The sequence below is a fragment of the Heptranchias perlo genome, chromosome 4 (genome assembly GCF_035084215.1).
Source record: "Heptranchias perlo isolate sHepPer1 chromosome 4, sHepPer1.hap1, whole genome shotgun sequence".
Classification (NCBI taxonomy): domain Eukaryota; kingdom Metazoa; phylum Chordata; class Chondrichthyes; order Hexanchiformes; family Hexanchidae; genus Heptranchias; species Heptranchias perlo.
Window position 1 is genome coordinate 110,758,156 of NC_090328.1, and position 17,334 is coordinate 110,775,489.

Here is a 17,334-nt window from a genome sequence, read left to right on the forward strand (position 1 = left end):
GCTAAGAAAATTTCAAATCAACAGAAGAGTCTAGCCACCTAAATGGAAGTGTTGACTCAGAAATTTTCATATGGTTGCAGCCTACAGTTCCAATTATAACCTAACCTGCCGGGGGGGAACAGAGCGGATTCGAGGCTTACGCCCATTTTACACTCCGTCCAATTTTACTCTCTATTGAAGTCAATTGGGTAAGAGGTAAAATGAGCATCTGATTCCTGCATTAAAATGGGTTACATTAAAATCGGGGCTCAGGTCTTCCAAACCCCGCCCTGATCAGAGGTCACGGTAATTCCACCCCCCCACCCTTCTGCTTGGTGTTGAGAACGCAGCAGCTCGTCCCACAGTGAACAGAGATTGCACCACCTTTCCCCCACAGAGTAGACATTGCAGCAACCCGGCCCAAATAAGTAGAGATCACAATAAACCCCCCACCAAACAGAGTATGGAAACAGATTCAGGTGCCATCTTGCTGAACCAAGATATGGAACTGAACGTCATAATAAACATTTCCTATATAAAAAAAAATTGGGAACCAAGCGCCTTGATAATCACCACTCACCCACTGTTCCCTCCCCCAGAGATGCACACACCAATTAGGAACCATACACTTTGGATAGAAAACCTCAAACCATCTCCCCCCACCGACCAACAGGGAACCAGATACCTTGGATGGGGACTACATTGATTCTAACCCTCCCCTGACACATACTACTGCACTGAGATTATCTAGCTGACTGCATGGATAAATGGAACTAATAGCAGAAGGCCATAGAAGCTGCCACCTTGATGTCATAGCATTCCTGGACTACCAGAAGAAATAAATCAATGTGGTGATCCAGGTTTCTCCTGGATCACCAAGGAAATGAATGAACCATCACAGAAACTCTGCAGGCCAGAGTAAGTAAATAAATATCAAGAGCAAGAGGCACACCCGGTCAATAACCCACAATCAGCTGCTAACACCAGGATACCCTGAATCATGGATGTACATAATGGAGCAGAATGAGCAAAAAACATAGATATCTATCCCAGCTCATAGGTATGATTTTCTTAGAGGCAAACAATGCCAAAATAGTACAAAATTTGTATTTTTGAAAACAAATTCAAATCCAATCAATTCTAATTTAAAACTTTTGGGAAGTAATTGTGTTCAATGTGTCTCATTTATTTTCCTCACCCTAGTTTAGATGAGTCAGGAATCATCTGTAAAAGGAACACTGTGCTGCTTATCTGAAGCACGTGAAGCTTATCTGGAACTATCTGAAGCAAATATCTTTACCAAGAAAAGACTTATTTTAGTGTGTCAATACAGTACTCTCCATCAATTTCTCAGTTGGTTGTGCAGTTGGTGTGAGCATCCTTACATTTTCAAACAATTTATCATATTTACGAATCGGTGATTTCCAAAATCAATGTCTTAACATTTTCTGACATTATGTCAGAGAAGTCTATTCACTGTTTTAAGTGAGTCAGTATGTGCTATTGAGTGAATCTAAGTAATCAAAAGGCATGTCGTTCAATTCAATTTTAACATCAAATCCCACACACTGACAATGACCTGCATTCTTTGAGTGCATAATTATGCGAAAAGGAGTCTTTGATCATTAACAGTGTCCTTTTCACTGTGACATTGAGAAGGGTTTTCTTGCAGTAAACAAATACCATTCTGTATTAACTAAATGTGGCACTAATAGTGAATGTGTTAAAACACATGCTAGTGAAACAGGTTACCATGAAATTATTCAGGAGCTATAAATTCCACACATATAAAATAGGTTTCAATTTCACAGCCATTATTTTCAGGACGTAGTCAAAGGCAATCCCACTGATCATGAAAGCACCTGGATTGATTCTTTCCAGATAGAGTACGCTTACTTTGAATGAGTCCTTTACTTTAAAAGCAAGAGAAAATTCCAGGGATTTAATAGCCATTGCGTGAATTAATACAAACTCCCTTCATTCCTTCAACAAGACTGGCAATCTTTGCGTCCATTACCTTTACACAGCAGACTCCTAGGTAGTAATTTTTTATTTATTATTACCTGATTAAAATATATCACCCCCAAGCTTATTATGTAAATAATATGCTGATAGAATTAAGAGCTTTTTCAGCTTTGAATTAATCACTACACTGCATGCAGCCCCATGCTTCCAATAAACATTACTGCATAAACAAATTCTGCAGTCACAAGCAGCTCTAGAGAACAAAAATATACTAAAACCTGCCTTCATGACACCACTTACCTCTTTCTGTAGCAAAGCCCCAAAATGTCTCCCTGCAGGCCTGCACGGATGCTTGCCTAGGTTTTTGATGAGGAGGCTGAAGAAAGCAGAGCTTATCCTGTGATAAAAGACAGCTTTGCCTGAGACTATTCAGCTGTGTGTACTATTCCATACACTCTCTAGACAGATCCACATTGATTAGCTCTCCTTGAATGGATGCATTTAAATTAAACACAGCATTTCTTCGCCAAGAGTCAACCTCTCCTCAAAGCAGGAGTGGATTCTCCCAACAACTGAAGCAGACTCACAGGGACCTGATTATCATGGTGCAAAGGGGGAAGACTAACACATTCTCCTAATCCTTATCTACTGAAGAACACACTGGGGAATTCACTGACTTCAGGGCATCAAGGCCTGCATTTAACAGCTGTCATATACATGATATCTTTTTAATCTCTTCGAAATGATTTCTTGTGGTTGTACCAGGCAACTCTTCCTAGAATGCCTCTGCATGACAGAAAAAAGTGAGATTTACATCAAGCTATCTAATTCAGACTTCCTTCATCTTTTAAAATAAACACAAACATATTCTCTCAAGTAATTACACAAATAGGTATAAGTTTTTATTTGCCTGGAACTATACAAATCTTCATTGCAACAGGTGTTGGATGTCAGCACAAAGGATAATAACAGATGTCAGCTCTTCAGGAGACCTCTAGCCGCTGAATGTCACAAAGGTAGAGGGCTCTACCAGATGCACACTGGTTACTATGCATATACATTGATGGACTTAGGCACATGGTACAATAGCAATGGGACAGAAGTAAATTATAGTGCTGTACATGGTCCTGTTAGTGCAGTTTTTGGCCAGAACATCAAAAGTAGCAAAGCCACAGAAGGACATACAAGCCCAAAAGCAATGACATGCATCTGAAATTCATTGGTCTCCATCTGCTATTTACATGCAGGATTTTGGTCCCCACTATGAAAAAGGATTAACATCAATCTAATGGTTCTAATGTGCAGAAGTCTGTAGTACAAAACTGCCCATCACTAATCAGGCTTCTTCATTACAGGTCTCATTGGCTCTGAAATCTAGGGGAGGTGGGGAGGGAGTGGGGGGGGGGGGGGGCGGGGAACGCTTCTGCAGCCGGAAAAATGCAGGAATCTATTTGGTTTGAGTTAAGAAACAACAGAGGAACAATTACACTACTGGGTGTATTCAATAGGCCACCAATTAGTGGGAAGGATATAGAGCAGCAAATTTGCAGGGAAATTACAGAGAGGTGCAAGAGCCATAATGGGGGACTTCAATTATCCTAATATAGACTGAGATAGCAATAGTGTAAATGGCAGAGAGGGGGAAGAATTTCTGAAGTGTGTTCAGGAGAATTTTCTTGATCAGTATGTTTCCGGCCCAACGAGGAATCTGGTTCTGGGGAATGAAGTGGGTCAAGTGAAGGAAGTGTCAGTGGGGGAATATTTAGGGAACAGTGATCATAGTATCATAAGGTTTAGATTAGTTATGGAAAAGGACTAGGAGCAATCTAAAGTAAAAATACTTAATTGGAGGAGGGCCAATTTCAGTGGGTTGAGAATGGATCTGGCCCGGGTAAATTGGAATCAAAGATTGGCAGGTAAAACTATAATTGAACAATGGGTGGCCTTTAAAGAGGAGATGGTTCGGCTACAGTCGAAGTACATTCCCATGAGGTGGAAAGGTAGGGCAACCAAAGCCAGAGCTCCCTGGATGGCGAAAGAGATAGAGTAAAAGGGACATATCAGGTTGATAATACATGTGAGAACCAGGCTGAATATACAAAGATTAGAGGGGAAGTGAAAAAGGAAATGAGAGGCAAAGAGAGAGCATGAGAATAGACTGACAACTAACATAAAAGGGAATCTAAAAGTCTTCTATGGGTATATAAATAATAAACGTGCAGTAAGAGGAGGGGTGGGGCCGATTAGGGACCAAAAAGGAGACCTACAAATGGAGGTAGAGGGCATGGCTGAGGTACTAAATGAGTACTTTGCATCTGTCTTTACCAAGGAAGAAGATGTTGCCAGATTCTCAGTAAAGGAAGATGTTGTTGAGATACTGGATGGACTAAAAATTGATAAAGAGGAGGTACTAGAAAGGCGAGCTGTACTTAAAGTAGGTAAGTCACCAGGTCCGGAATGGGTGCATCCTAGGTTGCTGAGGGAAGTAAGGGTGGAAATTGCGGAGGTGCTGGCCATAATCTTTCAATCCTCCTTAGGTATGGGGGTGGTGCCAGAGGACTGGAGAATTGAAAATATTACACCCTTGTTCAAAAAAGGGTTTAAGGATAAAACCAGCAACTACAGGCCAGTCAGTTTAACCTCAGTGGTGGAGAAACTTTTAGAAATGATAATCCAGGACAAAATTGACAGCCACTTGGACAAGTGTGAATTAATTAAGGAAAGCCAGCACGGATTTGTTAAAGGCAAATCATGTTTAACTAAAATGATTGAGTTTTTTGATGAGGTAACAGAGAGGGTTGATGAGGGCAATGCAGTTGATGTTGTGTCTATGGACTTCCAAAAGGCGTTTGATAAAGTGCCACATAATAGGATTGTCAGCAAAATTGAAGCCCATGGAATAAAAGGGGCAATGGCAGCATGGATACAAAATTTGCTAAGTGACAGAAAACAGAGTCGTGATGAACAATTGTTTTTCGGACTGGAGGAAGCTGTTCTCCAGGGGTCAGTACTAGGACCACTGCTTTTTTTGATATATATTAATGACTTGTTCTTGGGTGTAGAGGGCACAATTTCAAAATTTGCAGATGACACAAAACTTGGATGTGTAGTGAACAGTGAGAAGGATAGTGATAGACTTCAAGGACATAGATAGGCTGGTGGAATGGGCAGACACATGGCAGATGAAATTTAACGCAGAGAAGTGCAAAGTGATACATTTTGGCAGGAAGAACGAGGATAGGCAATATAAACTAAATGGTACAATTCTAAAGGTGTTGCAGGAACAGAGAGACCTGGGGATATATGTACACAAATCACTGAAGGAGGCAGGACAGGTTGAAAAAGCGGTTTAAAAAGCATACAGGATCCTGGGCTTTATAAATAGAGGCACAGATTACAAAAGCAAAGAAGTTATGATGAACCTTTATAAAACACTGGTTTGGCCACAACTGGAGTATTGTGTCCAGTTCTGGGCACCGCACTTTAGGAAGAATGTGAAGGCTTTAGAGAGGGTGCAGAAGAGATTTAGTAGAATGGTTCCAGGGATGAGGGACTTCTGTTCCGTGGATAGACCGGAGAAGCTGGGGTTGTTCTCCTTAGAGCAGAGAAGATTGAGATGGGATTTGATAGAAGTGTTCAAAATCATGAGGGGTCCAGTCAGAGTAGATGGAGAGAAACTGCTTCCATTGGCGGAAGGGTCGAGAACCAGAAGACACAGATTTAAGGTATTTGGCAAAAAAACCAAAGGCGCCATGAGGAAAAACTTTTTTACACAGCGAGTGGTTATGATCGGGAATGGGTGCCTGAAAGGTAGCGGAGGCAGATTCAATTGTGGCTTTTAAAAGGAAATTGGATAAGCACTTGAAGAAAAAAAATTTGCAGGCTGCGGAGAAAGAGCGGGAGAGTGGGACTAGATGGTTTGCTCTTGCAGAGAGCTAGCATAGGCTGGACGGGCTGAATGGCCTCCTTCTGTGCTGTAACCATTTTATGATTCGATGATTCGAATTTTTTTTACTCTGTTTCCTGCCCAGCAGCTGGCAGATTGAGAGGCTGGCCGGCTACTGGGCAGGGAAGCCTACGGTACAAGACTGCAGCTGGGGACCGCTGGGGACGCTCCATGTCAATCGGAGAAGATCGGCGTTGGAGCATGGCAATGAGGGAGAGAGAGATCACTGAGGAGATCTAAAGATAAGATCGCAGGGGGTCTAAAGAATGCAGTGGGTGTCTGAAGATCGCAGGTAGGGAGTGATTGTTGCAGAAGGTTTGCTTGCGGGGACATGGGGAAGAACTCCTGCTCCTCCTGGCCCACAAGCAGTGCTGGAAAAGCACTTACCTGCTGCATCATAGAATCATAGAGCTCTAAATTGGGCCTGTTGTTTCGGCACTACACGGCCTTTCTGACATCCAAGATGGCGTCTTGGATGCGCACGCATGTTTCCAGCATGACGTGCTGGAATCATGTAAAGTAGAGAGAAAATGGTTTCAATCAGTGTGCAACGCTGATTTAAAGTGATAGACACCATTTTGGGACTTAACACTCAACTCAACACACAGTCTTAACCCCGACCACCTGAATGTGTCTTAGAGTGCCTGGAGGACCCCCACCAGCGCTATTTAAAGGGATCATGCAGGATTTACAGGTTAGTGGCTGGATTATTGCTTCTGGCTGCCGAGACATTTGTAACTGTTTTTGGAGGTGTCCTAGACTTCAATACTAGGACGCGGGGACATAGCCTAACATTTAGAGCCAGAACACGCAGAAGTGAAGTTAGGGAATGCTTCTACACGCAAAGGGTGGGAGACATTTGGAACGTTTGCTCTTCTACAGACGGCAGTTGATGCTAGCTCAATTGTGAATGTTAAATCTGCGATTGATAGATTTCTGTGAACCAAGAGGATTAAGGGATATGGGGCTGAGGCGGGTGTATTGAGTTAGGTCACAGGTCCACCATGATCTCATTGAATGGTGGAACAGGCTCGAGGGGCTAAATGCCACTGCCACTTGCTGCCTCTTGATATGCGCCACCTTCTCCTGCAAGAAAGCGGGACGTGTGTCTGGGTGATGTGCCTGTCATGGTTGAATAGCTGCCTGTGAGTTGTGGGTGGGTGGCTTGAAACAGTGGTAATGTGTAAGGGTGAGAGGATGCATCTGATTGGAAGAGTTGAGTACTGATGGAAAGAGTTTATTGGTATGTGGGTGATGGGGGGTGTTGTGCGTGGTGCAGTTGGTAGGAGACACCACTTGACAGTTGACCTCACTCACCTTGCCCACTCATATCAAAGCATTGAGCTTCTTCCTGCACTACATCCATGCTCATGATGCTGTACGCCTGGCATTGACTTCGTCCCCACTGGCTCCCACTGCCTTTTGGATATATGTCTGGAGGGCCTCTTGTCCCCTCTGCGCCCCCCTCCCCTCCGTGGATATAGGATGTCCCTCCTTCTGTCCACCTCTTGAAACAAGGTCTCTAGTGCATCAGCAGAGAACCTCGGTACACACACTCTCGCAGGCCTGGTACCAACTCAGATCGGCAGATTGGTGAGGTCTGGTGTGCAGATTGGAGGATGTGGGATTTAATAGTGCGCAACCTTTATTCAATGTTTCAACATAACTCATCAGTGTGTAATTATAGTGATGGGACCTGCATCTGTGTTTTACGTGTGCGATGTCTGATCTCCATGCAGACAGTAGACTGTTAGTTTCAGCAAATAATAGGTACCAGCTACCTTTAAGAGATTTCTAAGTAACATCCTCCCTTTAAGAGATTGAGTTCCCCTGGTGGTGGAAAGTGCGAATTGTATTGATTCCACGTGTAAGGCCTGGAATGGAACACTGATTGCAGGTGTGTCCTCGGGTGCACAGGGGTCATTGGGCATAGGGTAATAGCACATCACGCTACCTGATGGCAAGAAGGAAGCCATTCGGTCCATCGTGTCTGTGCCGGCTGAAAAAGAGCTACCCAGCCTAATCCCACTTCCCAGCTCTTAGACCATAGCCTTGTAGGTTGCGGCACTTCAAGTGCACATCCAAGTATTTTATAAATGCTAGGAGGGTTTCTGCCTCTACCACCTTTCCAGGCAGTGAGTTCCAGACCCCCACCGTACTGGGTGAAAAAAAATTTCCTCAGCTCCCCTCTAATCCTTCTACCAATTACTTTAAATCGATGCCCCCTGGTTATTGACCTCTCTGCTAAGGGAAATAGGTCCTTCCTACCCACTCTATCTAGGCCCCTCAGAATTTTGTATACATCAATTAAATCTCCCCTCAGCCTCCTCTGTTCCAAAGAAAACAACCCCAGCCGATCCAATCTTTCCTCATAGCTAAAATTCTCCAGTCCTGGCAACATCCTTGTAAATCTCCTCTGCACCCTCTCTAGTGCAATTACATCTTTCGTGTAATGTGGTGATCAGAACTGTACGCAGTACTCAAGCTGTGGCCTAACTAGTGTTTTATACAGTTCTAGCATAGCCTCCCTGCTCCTATATTCTATGCCTCAGCTAATAAAGGAAAGTATCCCATATGCCTTCTTAACCACTTGTCTTGTTACCTTCAGGGATCTGTGGACATGCACTGCAATGTTTCTCTGTTCCTCTCCAACTTTCAGTACCCTCCCATTTATTGTGTTCTCCTTTGCCTTGTTTGACCTCCCCAAATACATTACCTCACACTTCTCCAGATTGAATTCCGTTTGCCACCTTTTTGCCCATCTGGCCAGTCCATTGATATCTTCCTGCAGTCTACAGCTTTCCTCCTCACTATCAACTACACGGCCAATTTTTGTATCATCTGCAAATTTTTTAATCATGCCCCCTACATTTAAGTCTAAATCATTGATATATATCACAAAAAGCAAGGGACCTGGTACTGAGCCCTGTGGAACCCCACTGGAAACAGCCTTCCAGTCACAAAAACACCCATCGACCATTACCCTTTGCTTCCTGCCATTAAACCAATTTTGGATCCAACTAGCCACTTTGCCTTGGATCCCATTGGCTTTTACATTTCTGACCAGTCTGCCACGTGGGACCTTGTCAAAAGCCTTGCTAAAATCCATGTAGATTACAACAAACGCGCTATCCACATCGACCCTCCTTGTTACCTCCTCAAAAAATTCAATCAAGTTGGACAGACATGACCATTGCTTAACAAATCCATGGGGCTCAATTTTAAAAGCAAAGTCCGAGTGTGTTGGGTGCGGGGGGGACAAAGAAAATCATGTTTTTTTCGAGCGGGCAGAAATCCCTGCTCCAACACGCTGAAGAAAGCACAGGACCCAGATTCATCTGGGTTCGCGGGCTGTTCCCGAATCCGAAAGTCCCGCCGGACTTTATTTAAAGCAGCAATTGAACTAGTTGAAGTATTTTGAAAATGAATAAATGTGATTTACGATGATGGCAAGCGATTTCAACGCTGCCTCAGTGTGTTTCTCGTGCTGTGTGAAACAAGCCATGGTGAAGGAGTCGTGTTTCAGCCGGCAGCCATTTGGACATTTAAATGCCTGTTTGACAGATGGGGATAAAAGGTGAGTTGTTGCAGCAGGGCACTCAGTTCACTCAGACAAACTTCTGGCTGGGAGATCTTTGTGATTAGACTGAGAATCCTTGGTTTACACACAGAATTGTTCTGTTTACACATATTTACCAACTTTTTGGACCCCCTCAAACTGACACCATCAGGATGGGGGGGTGTGATGGCTGCACCCACCTCTACATTTAAGGACGAGGAATATCACCATCCTCACCAGGCATGGCGTGCACTTCCACCACTTGGATCTCCACAACACAATGCTGTGCCATAGGCACCTGCACAAGAGCACAGAGGGGAACAAAAGGACCGACGTCGCAGGAGACACTACCCTCGCCAAAGGGTCTACAGACCGAGGCTCAGCTTCCTGGACCTCTCTGAGGAGCAGTGCACACGGAGGCTGAGAGTGAATCGGCAGGTGGTCGCAGACATCTGTGGCCTCCTTAATGCTTAGCTGCTCCCGGCTGGGCCTGGCGGCATCTCATGACCCATCGCTGTTTAAGTCACCACTGCCCTCAATTTCTTCGCCTCCGGATCATTCCAGGGTGCCACCGGTGACATCGACGGGGGGTCTCAGACGTCTGCACACAAGTGCATAAGGCAGGTCACCGATGGCTTCTTTCGCAGTGCCTCGCAATACGTTATCTTCCTCATGGACAACCTCAGCCAGACGGAGAGGGCAGTGGGATTCCACTCTGTGGCTGGCTTCCCACGTGTACAGGGTGCAATCGATTGCACACATATAGCAAAGTAAGCACCTCCACACGAGCCAGGACTGTTCATCAACAGAAACACTCCATCAATGCTCAGCTCGTTTGTGACCACCGCAAAAGATTCCTTCACGTGTGCGCCAGATTCCCTGGCAGCTGCCACGATTCGTTCATTCTGAGGAATCCAACATTCCGGGCCTCTTCCACATACCGAATACCCCCCTCGGGGACAAGGGATACCCCCTGCACACGTGGCTCATGACACCTCTGAGGAATCCCATCAGCGAGCAACAGCGTCGATACAATGACAGCCACATCGCCACCAGGTCTATAATTGAACTTGCGATAGGACTGCTGAAGATGCGATTTCGGTGCCTCGATCATTCTGGGGGATCGCATCAATACGCAGCGAGAGTGGGTCGCACTATAGTGGTGTGTTGTGTCCTGCACAACATGGTGCAACAGAGAGGGGTACCGGTTGAGGAGGCACCATCCCCTCATCCACCATCCACATCTGCCATCCACATTGAGAAGGAGCAGGAGCAGGAGGAGGAGGACCCCATGGGCAGAGCAGCGGCTCACCTGGCTGCTCGTGAGGCCAGGGAGTCACTCATATGTGAACGGTTCTCATAAGATCAGAAAGTGAGAAGAGCCCAGTCCTCACAAACCACCTGGAAGACCAGCACCAATAGCAGCCGCACCGCTCCCCTCCCCCCCACACAAAACAGTCCTACAAATGCACATACACTCACTGTAAAGTGACTCACTGGGTTTTTTAAAATTCATTCATGGGGTGTGGGCATCGCTGGCAAGGGCAGCATAGTGGTTATGTTACTGGATTAGTTAATCCAAAGGCCTGGACTAATAATCTGGAGTCATACAGTTCAAATCCTGTCATGGCAGCTGGGGAATTTAAATTCAATTAGTTAAATAAAATCTGGAATTTAAAAAAAGTATCAGTAATGGTGGCCATGAAGCTCCGGACTGTCTTAAAAACCAATCTGGTTCACTAATGCCCTTACCCAGTCTGGCCTATATGTGACTCCAGACCCACAGCAATGTGGTTGATTCTTAATCGTCCTCTGAAATGGCTGAGCAAGCCACTCAGTTGCACAATCATCGCTACAGAAAGTCAGAATAAGAATAAAACCGGACGGACCACTAGGCACCGGACACGACAAAGACAAACCAAGCCCAGTCGACCCTGCAAAATCCTCCTCTCGAAGGTCTGGGGACTTGTGCCAAAATTGGGACAGCTGTCCCACAGACTAGTCAAGCAACAGCCTGACATTGCCATACTCACAGATTCATACCTTTCAGCCAACATCCCTGAGTCTGTCCTGTCCCACCAGAGGTGGTGGTACAGTGATATACAGTCAGGAGGGAGCAGCTCTGGGAGTCCTCAACATTGACTCCAGACCCCATGAAATCTCATGGCATCAGGTCAAATATGGGTAAGGAAACATCCTGCTGATTACCGCCTACCGCCCTCCCTCAGCTGATGAATCAGTCCTCCTCCATGTTGAGCACCACTTGGAGGAAGCACTGAGGGTAGCAAGGGCACAAAATGTACTCTGGGTGGGGGACTTCAATGTCCATCACCAAGAGTGGCTCGGTAGCACCACTACTGACCGAGCTGGCTGAGTCCTGAAGGATATAGCTGCCAGAATGGGCCTACGGCAGGTGGTGAGCGAACCAACACGAGGGAAAAACCTACTTGACCTTGTCCTCACCAATCTACCTGTTGCAGATGCATCTGTCCGTGACAGTATTGGTAGGAGTGACCACCGCAAAGTTCTTGTGGAGACGAAGTCCTGTCTTCACACTGAGGTGGCACTACCACCGTGCCAAATGGGATAGATTCAGAACAGATCTAGCAGCTCAAAACTGGGCATCCATGAGGCGCTGTGGGCCATCAGCAGCAGCAGCTGAGTGCACTGGATACAGCAAAGGCTATGGCCCCGACAGCATCCCAGCTGTAGTGCTGAAGACTTGTGCTCCAAAACTAGCCGCGCCTCTAGCCGAACTGATCCAGTACAGCTACAACACTGGCATCTACCCGACAATGTGGAAAATTGCCCAGGTATGTCCTGTCCACAAAAAGCAGGACAAATCCAATCCGGCCAATTACCGCCCCATCAGTCTACTCTCAATCATCAGCAAAGTGATGGAAGGTGTCGTCGACACTGCTATCAAGTGGCACTTACTCACCAATAACCTGCTCACCGATGCTCAGTTTGGGTTCCGCCAGAACCACTCGGCTCCAGACCTCATTACAGCCTTGGTCCAAACATGGACAAAAGTGCTGAATTCCAGAGATGAGGTGAGAGTGACTGCCCTTGACATCAAGGCAGCATTTGACCGAGTGTGGCACCAAAAAGCCCTAGTAAAATTGAAGTCAATGGGTATCAGGAGGAAAACTCTCCAGTGACTGGAGTCATACCTAGCACAAAGGAAGATGGTAGTGGTTGTTGGAGGCCAATCATCTCAGCCCCAGGGCATTGCTGCAGGAGTTCCTCAGGTCAGTGTCCGAGGCCCAACCATCTTCAGCTGCTTCATCAATGACCTTCCCTCTATCATAAGGTCAGAAATGGAGATGTTCACTGATGATTGCACAGTGTTCAATTCCAATCGCAACCCCTCAGATAATGAAGCAGTCCGTGCCTGCATGCAGCAAGACCTGGACAACATCCAGGCTTGGGCTGATAAGTGGCAAGTAACATTCGCGCCAGATAAGTGCCAGGCAATTACCATCTCCAACAAGAGAGAATCTAACCACCTCCCCTTGACATTCAACAGCATTACCATCGCCGAATCCCCCACCATCAACATCCTGAGGGTTACCATTGACCAGAAACTTAACTGGACCAGCCACATAAATACTGTGGCTATAAGAGCAGGTCAGAGGCTGGGTATTCGGTGGTGAGTGACTCACCTCCTGACTCCCCAAAGCCTTTCCACTATCTACAAGGCACAAGTCAGGAGTGTGATGGAATGCTCTCCACTTGCCTGGATGAGTGCAGCTCCAACAACACTCAAGAAGCTCGACACCATCCAGGACAAAGCAGTCCGCTTGATTGGCACCCCATCCACCACACTAAACATTCACTCCCTTCACCACCGGCGCACTGTGGCTACAGTGTCTACCATCTACAGGATGCACTGCAGCATCTCGCCAAGGTTTCTTCAAAAGCACCTCCCAAACCCGCGACCTCTACCACCTAGAAGGACAAGAGCAGCAGCCACATGGGAAAAACACCACTTGCACATTTCCCTCCAAGACACACACCATCCCGAATTGGAAATATATCGCTGTTCCTTCATCGTCGTTGGGTCAAAATCCTTGAACTCCCTTCCTAACAGCACTGTGGGAGAACCTTCACCACACGGACTGCAGCAGTTCAAGAAGGCGGCTCATCACCACCTTTTCAAGGGCAATTAGGGATGGGCAATAAATGCTGGCCTTGTCAGCGATGCCCACATCCCATGAACGAATAAAAAAATAGAACGCTTCTCGTAAGATCGGAAAGTGAGAATAGTCCAGACCTCAGACCACCTGGAAAGACCAGCACCAACATCAGCCCCTCCTCCCCTCCCCCGGACAAAACAGTCCTGCAACTACGCATACACACATTGTAAAGTGACCCACTGGGTGGCATCAAGTGTTACCGTTTATGGTGAAGCTCATGAAAGGGCCCTATCACAAAAGGTAGTCAAGAATGGGCAAGACGTGGCAGTATTGGTGAGAATGATAAAAATAATGTGACTTTAACAAAAAACAAACTTAAATTAAAAATATGACAATCTGTCAAACACCCTTGTGCATACCCTTCGTGATCACAAATCCTTAGCCTTTCTCTTCCTACCGCTTCTACGTAGTGCATCCCCTGTGGCTGCAGCAGAGGAAGTGGCAGGTTGCTCTTGTCCATGGCCGGACTGCTGAGATGCTTTCGGCCCAAGCCCTCTGGGTTTTGGAGCCCGTGAGGCCCCCTCCAAAGACTGCTCCACCTGCACCTGTGCAGGGGCAGACACGGCCACCTGGAGAGGAGGCAGCATTGCGAGTACTGGATGAGAGGGGGGCAACGGGTGAGACGTGGGAGCGCTTTGAGTGGTGTCCCCACTTCCATGTCCCCTCTCACCATCATCCCTCTCCTGGACCAGGCCCATATCACTCCTACTACCCTGCTGGAGAACAGTTTGGAGGACATGTATGATGCCTTGGAAGCCCAGTTGTAAAGTTTCTGTCTGCCTGTTTAAGAATGTTGTTCACCCTGAGTCCAAATGGCCATTGTCAGGGCCTGAATGGACTCAATTGTGAGCCGTACTTGAAGCTCAACAGAGGCTAGCCTTCTCTCCATCACAGACATTCCCACACTTGCCTGCGATACTATGTCAGACATTTCAGCAGTTACGTGCGGCACTATCTCAGACAGTTGCTCACGTCCCAGTGACACTATCTCAGAGATTCCCTCACGTACCTGTGCCTCCATCCCACTAATGCTGGAGTTGGACTCCTCCATCCTCTGGACTATAGTGGAGAGTGTGCGTGGCACCTATTCCAGCACCTCACAAATGTGCTGCTGTCCCTCGATCTTTCTCCTTTTAAAGGATGGCCCCCAGGGTTCAGCATCTGTGTGCAGCTGAGCAGAGCCTGGAGAAGAATGCTCCCACCGACGCGGACTCTCCACAGCTGCCCCTGCCACCAGTGTCTGCTCGTGCTCACTTGTGTGTGGTGACTCACCAGGTGCCAACCCAACTAACTGATTACCAGGATCCACCGAGGTGTGAGTATCTGCGCTGGTGGATGGCTCGTTATGATGTGACGGTGCACCCTCAGAGGCCGGGAGCTCCTCTGAGGAATCGCCCTCTGCCGTCACTGCGGTCGTTGAAGGGCCTGTAAGAGAACAGAAGGCAATATTAAGCATCAACACAGATGTATCATGTTGCGATGAGCATATTGAGGTCTTCTACATTGCAAACATTGTTAACGTCAATTAATGTTGTGTGTGATGAATGTTAAAGTTATGTCACCAGACGCTTGTGGGGTGCTAGTCTCGGCATCCCCGACGGACAGACACTCGAGGGTAAGGCTGATCTCCAGCACCTCCTGCTCCGCGTTTGTGAGGACCACCATTTGTTGTGGCCCCCCTCCTGTCCTCGCCCTCTCGTGTGCATTTTGTGCTCTCTTCTCCTAGAAGCAGCTGAAGTGAGGCATCGCTGAATCTTGGAGCAGCCTTGCCCCTGTGCTGCTCCATTGGGTCTTCTTGCTCTTTGCTCCAGCAAAATCCATTGGAGCAATGTCCCTTTAAATCTAGACGGTTCAGCTCACAGCCTGTTAAAAGTTAAAATCAGTCAAGTCTGTGCCATACTGAACGATAACAACATAAGCACAAAGATCACAAAAAAAATGATTGTACAATGTCCAAGAAAAAAATAGGGAGTGGAGGAACCGTGTGTAAGTAATTTGGAGAAATGTCAGAACATGAGGAAGAACAAGTCTTATTGTTCTTCTGATTTTGTGTATCTTGAAATTGGTTATTCGCAAAATCAGTAACAAAATCTGTTAATGTGAGTTAGGAATGTAGACATATAATCATGATTGGACCTCAAGGTGTCAGATACACAGGGGGTTAATTTCGATAACCTCTGAATCCGGGCACAGGGGTCGTGGTGCGTGATTAACCCGCTCCCGGTCGATGCGACGCAGGCAGCACATGAGATTTATGCTGTCTGGTCATTTACCTGATTCCGGCGAGGAGCCAGGCATGGCTGCACTGTTAAATGTCTTCTCACCAGCAGGGGGCCCCAATAGCACGAGTGGCTCACACCTCTTAAAGGCAACCTGCACCTTTTAAAGGCAGTCTGCACCTCTTAGGTGCAAAATATAAGATACGGGTCCGCAGGGAGTCTGAACGGATATCAGACATTGCACACGTAAAACACAGATGCAGGTTCCATCCCTATATTTACAAACTGTTGAATTATGGTAAAATATTGAATAAAGGTTGCGCATTACTAAATCCCACATCCTCCAATCTACATACCAGACCTCACACGTTGCTGATCTGAGTTTGTACCAGGCCTGTGAGAGAGCGTGCACCAAGGTTCTCTGTTGATGCACTAGAGGCCTTGGTGCAAGAAGTGGACAGGAGGAGGGTCTCCTATATCCACAGGGGGACAAGAGGTCCTCCAGACATATGCTCTCGAGGCAGTGGGAGGCAGTAGAGGACGAAGTCAATGCCAGGCACATAGCACCACGAACATGGATACAGTGCAGGAAGAAGTTCAGTGCTTTGGCATGAGCGGTTAAGGTGAGTGAGGTCAACTGTCAAGTGGCGTCTCCTACCAACTGCACCACTAGCCACATCCACTGCTCCACACACTACACGTCCCATCACCCACCTACCAAAAAACTCTTTCAATCAGTACTCAACTCTTCCAAACAGATGCTTCCTCTCACCCTCACATATTACCACTGTTGCAAGCTGCACGCTCACAACTCACAGGTCACACACACTGGCAGCTATTCAACCTTGACAGGCACATCACCCAAACATCCTGCAGGACACTCACTGACACATGTCCTGCTTTCTTGCCGGAGAAGGTGGTGCATAACAGGACGCAGCAAGTGGCAGGAGTATTTAGCCCCGCGAGCCTGTTCCACCATTCAATGAGATCATGGTTGATCTGTGACCTAACTCCACATGCCTTAGCCCCATATCCCTTAATACCTTTGATTAACAAAAATCTATCAATTTCAGATTTAAAATTAACAATTGAGCTAACATCAACTGCCGTTTGCATGTAGAAGTGTTTCCTAACTTCACTCCTGCAAGTCCTGGCTCTAATTTTTAGGCTACGTCCCCTAGTCCTCGTATTGAAGTATAGGAGATCTCCAAAAACAGGTACAAGTGCATCAGCAGCCAGAAGCAATAATCTAGCAACTAACCTGTAAATCCTGCATGGTCCCTTTAAATAGCGATGGTGGGGGGTTCTCCAGACTGTCTACGATCTGTTCAGCTCTGCGTGATTAAGACAATGCGTTAGCTGGAGCGTTGCATTCCAAAATCACATCTGTCCCTTTAAATCAGCGTTGCACACTGATCTAACGCATATTCTCCTTTCTTTACATGGTACTAGCGTTCGTTAGCTGCA

General features: G+C 46.6%; 1 protein-coding gene across 1 annotated transcript in view; it reads left to right on the forward strand.

Annotated features, from left to right (window-relative positions):
• LOC137320663 (putative nuclease HARBI1) overlaps positions 1-17,334 on the forward strand; it is a 56,983-nt gene that overhangs the window by 25,754 nt on the left and 13,895 nt on the right. Inside the window, exons 2-3 of the mRNA XM_067982342.1 lie at positions 5,979-6,024; positions 10,014-10,184. Of these exons, the coding sequence (XP_067838443.1) occupies positions 5,979-6,024; positions 10,014-10,184 (217 nt within the window). The remainder of the gene's footprint in view (positions 1-5,978; positions 6,025-10,013; positions 10,185-17,334) is intronic.